Raw genomic sequence first — 3995 nt, 5'->3', positions numbered from 1 at the left:
CCATCATAAATGAGATTAGGCAGGAAACAGCCAGCTCTCTGGAAGTTCTAATGTATCGCATATTAAAATATAATTTTTTCCACTTAAATTTTATGAAGGTTTTAAATTTATGAAAACGTATCACATGCAAGTGCTTACAAATTGATTTCTTATCAATTACAATTGACCGTATTTATTTAATATACATTTATTCACACAACTGAGCCACTTCAATTCGAATAAATCAAGTTTGCCTTTAGGCCTATTAAGAAAATTTGAATGTTTTCTAATGATCAGTGAACGCAAACGTTAACGATCCTTCTTTCATCTTGCGGCCTGCGGGAAGTCATGTTACCCTGCGACAGGGTTTGTAACAGTTGTGCATGGGAATATTTTCTAACTACGTCCATAAACGGGTTAAAAAGAGAGCTAAAGGTTTCATTGGCGTCCGCCAAGTTTTCTCGGCGTAGGCTGAGTGAAAATGCTTGACAGAATATCTGAAATGGCTAACTACTGCTGTTATACTACCATCTGCCGCCTTGTTAAAGACGTGGGAATCTCTCTGAGCCGGTGTCGACGTTCTACAGTTCATGCCGTGAACGTTTGAACTTGACTGAAATTTGTTTTCCATGCAATCAGCTCCGTTGCTTAACTCAAGCAGTGACACCAGTGGTCGGCTTTCGTTCAGACATAGTGAGCCGGCTACTCACGGAACTTTCAAGCCATAATGCAGGGAATAGGAATGGTACCTAAATTGTCGATATTGGAGGTTCTGTATAGGTACCAGAAAAACTGTTATTGCTATCGCTGAGAAAACCAATACGCAGTTGACCGATCACTGTAAAAAATGATAGCGTCTTCACCTACTCTGATGGAAGTTGATTTTTAAACGAATAATTTATAACAATAAATGATAAATAGTCTATAATTCCGTTTCAGTCTCTCAGTTAAATGTCTGTGTTATTCTTGGATACTATTAGATAGATAACTCATAGGAAAGTCTCTATAGGCTAGGATAACAGGGGCGATATGGTTTTAGTGAAAATGCAGGAACGACTGTTTCGCATTTTCAAAAGCAGATCTTCCTGTTAAACGATATTATCACTTTCGATCTCTATGAGTTGACGGAATCAGAGATTGCTGAATTGGAACTGAATTCTGTCATACTTTATTTACTGATAACAAGCTTATGACCTTAAGTATCACTTATATTTTCCCGTCATCTTACTAGCCGATCGTTTTCCTTAAAACAAAAACATAGATAGCAAGATCATATTGTATCGAACTGCTCCAATTCTCGTAGAAAGCATAAGCTTGAATCAACATTGCACTACGCTAAGCTAATTACTTAGTCATAATAGAAAAGCACTGGATGTTACCGATGTTATTCTTGCTGATGGTACCTTGGACGGAGATCCTGATTGGAGTCCATGGATGTCCTCATATCTAATGAGCAGGATTTACTGGCGGTGCGAAATTATTACTTGAGTGTATTGTAAAATAATGGATAAAAATAAAATTTATTCAGCCGAGCTCCTTGACGCTAGCTAAATTTGAGCCTTATTTACTGACGCTCTGTACATATATACGGTGTTCGAATAGTCAGATAGCTTCAATGGCATAAATAATGGCTCGACGTAGGCAATGCATAAACGAAAACTTTCTCTAGCAAATTCCATTGGAAACTTGGCCGTGAATCGCAAGCCTGGAACATCGGGCTAGAAATTAAATAATAAAGTTGCTTATGGAACAACTTATCTGTCTTTGTGTGTTTGTTCTCGTCACACAGCGAGGTCTTCAGTAGTCTAGCTAGTATTTCAATCTGCGTGTCCTTTGAACAAATCACTGTACAATACAAAGGCTTCATAGGGACGCTGCTCCCTAAAAGGCCATCAATCGGCAATAGCGAACAATAGAAACCACGTTTCACTGAGCTAAAGTGACAGTTAACGCTCATCTGAAACCCCGCCGGTAGACAGTGACGTCTTGGCTGCAGCATGGCGCCTGGCGGGATGGAACCAGAACCGACACGCGTTTACATCAAGCACAAATCAAAACATAGAAAAAGTTGACGACCAGAACCGCGGTTCGGGTATGGGAGACAAAGTGAGGGTTGTGTATCCCACCTCGCTGCGTGGCATCAACCGCAACTAGAGGCTACCAGATCTGGTGGCCGTACACAAGCGGATAAGTGTTGAACAGTGGGTAAGACGACAACTATCGACCCCCTACCCCCCAAACACGTGGTATAAATGTATCAGGCTGATGCTGGCAGGACATCGTCGGCAAGTAGCCAAATATCAACAACAGCGATGGTATGGAGTGCGCTAAGCATACAAGCCTTGAGAGATCGTTTAGAAAAATAAGATTTTTGGCGTAGCTAACGCTCCATGGATAACTGGTAGGACTGATAACTATTGGCATTCGCGAAGCCGTTGAGAAGCTTCATACGAGTCGCCAGTGAAATCTCGTTATAGTTTCAAAAAGCGAAGATGGGGCTTTTGAGTGAGGAAGTGTTGATGGTTTGGATACTGCCAATGGTGCTGATTGGATACATATCTCAGTGAGATTCAGATTCACATATATTGGAAGAGTGATACTGAGATATGCTTTTGCCGTACGGGGATCAATGGTTTGTCCCCTTTATGATAGATAAAAGGACATGTTCGACATAGCTCGCTAGTACTTTGAAATTGCTTACTTTTGGATTGTCATTTTTTTCACAGCACGCCCTGGTCCTGTTTGCTTTTGCTGGACTAGCCCTGGCCCAGTACCAGGACGAAAACTATGGGCCACCTCAGCCATTTGACTTTTCGTACACATCACAAGATCTTGACGGCTCCCACTCGCACAGCCAGCAGGGAGATGGAAACGGCCGTATCACTGGCGAATACGCCATTCAGCTGGCTGATGGCCGATCTCGGACTGTTAGGTAACAACTAAGTTTCCTTACTTGTTTTAGTCAACTTTCTCTACGTCATTTATGACTCATAATCAGCTTTTTTATAATCAAATTTATGACAAGTAATCAACATCACACGAAAGCATATTTAACAGATACTCTTATTCTTAAACCTTTGGCATTTTTACTTTCATCGATAATCGTGATTAGGCCTTGTTAAACTTCTTACTCAAAACACAGGTACACCGCTGACGAGAACGGCTATCGTGCTGATGTGATTACCAATGAGCTCGGAACTGAAAGTAAGAATCCTGCTGATGTTACCATCCAATCGTCTGCGTTCACTGGAGACCAGGCGGCATATCAGGCGGCTTCGTCAGAATTCCGTCCCGTCCACGTCCGGTTTTAATTTTCTATACCTATCTACTGTAATAGAGCCGTAGTTGCTAAAGGCTGATGTATGATCGCTCTCTCGCACCATAGTGTATCGTATGAAGGAAGACGGTTGTCAGCAGCGCCCTGTTAAAACTTGTCCGATCCCGTTATGTATCGTACTTCAATATGCCGTCAGCTGCCCAGAACGAAAGCATCTGCTGGAAAAAGCAAGCACATACAGATTTTCGCAAAAATCCCGACGAAGCAAAATCGGCGGTGTTTCAACGTGATTTAAGTAAAGAAAGACAAGTAAAGATGAACTCGGATGCATACTACACATTCATTATTTCGCTCCTTTCTTGTAAATATTTATCTATCCTTCATCTGACATTGTCGTCCGCTGATCAATGTTCTAATAAATCTTCTGTCTATACATGGATACTGAACCTTGTGCTGTTGACCTTTTAGTCTCCCTAATAATATCCCTCGATCGTAAGTAAAGTAGTTTTTTGTTGTTCTTACTGCGTTGCAATTTAACAAATACAAGATGACGCAAACAAACGAGTTCTTTAGTACACAATAGTTTCACGGATCTCAAGGTAGTGGAAGGGGAGTCTACACAATAATCTGACATGACTGATTACATAAGAGCTGCCAGCATGGAAGTTCAACAGCACGAAACCTGGATGAGATAGACTCGGAAAAGCTCTATTGTTGTAATCCCTAACTTCTGCGCAAA

At 41.3% G+C, this 3995-nt stretch overlaps 1 protein-coding gene across 1 annotated transcript; it reads left to right on the top strand.

Moving 5' to 3' along the window:
• The first annotated feature begins 2231 nt into the window (after nt 1-2231).
• On the top strand, nt 2232-3702 carry LOC111271258 (uncharacterized). Its single transcript, XM_022851942.2, has 3 exons — nt 2232-2294; nt 2706-2911; nt 3122-3702. The coding sequence occupies exons 1-3, from the start codon at nt 2232-2234 to the stop codon at nt 3288-3290; spliced, it is 438 nt and encodes a 145-aa protein (XP_022707677.2). The 3' UTR covers nt 3291-3702.
• Nucleotides 3703-3995: the final 293 nt, after the last annotated feature.

Source organism: Varroa jacobsoni, unplaced genomic scaffold (assembly GCF_002532875.2).
Source record: "Varroa jacobsoni isolate VJ856 unplaced genomic scaffold, vjacob_1.0 scaffold_168, whole genome shotgun sequence".
Lineage (NCBI taxonomy): Eukaryota > Metazoa > Arthropoda > Arachnida > Mesostigmata > Varroidae > Varroa > Varroa jacobsoni.
This window is presented reverse-complemented; position numbering and strand designations above follow the sequence as displayed.

Bases quoted from the DNA above. Each gene is read 5' to 3' on its own strand.
- LOC111271258 (XM_022851942.2), top strand. From the start codon at position 2,232: ATGTATCAGGCTGATGCTGGCAGGACATCGTCGGCAAGTAGCCAAATA. The intron at 2,295-2,705 runs GTATGGAGTGCG...TTTTTTTCACAG, and splicing joins AAATATCAACAACAGCGATG to CACGCCCTGGTCCTGTTTGC. The intron at 2,912-3,121 runs GTAACAACTAAG...CTCAAAACACAG, and splicing joins GGCCGATCTCGGACTGTTAG to GTACACCGCTGACGAGAACG.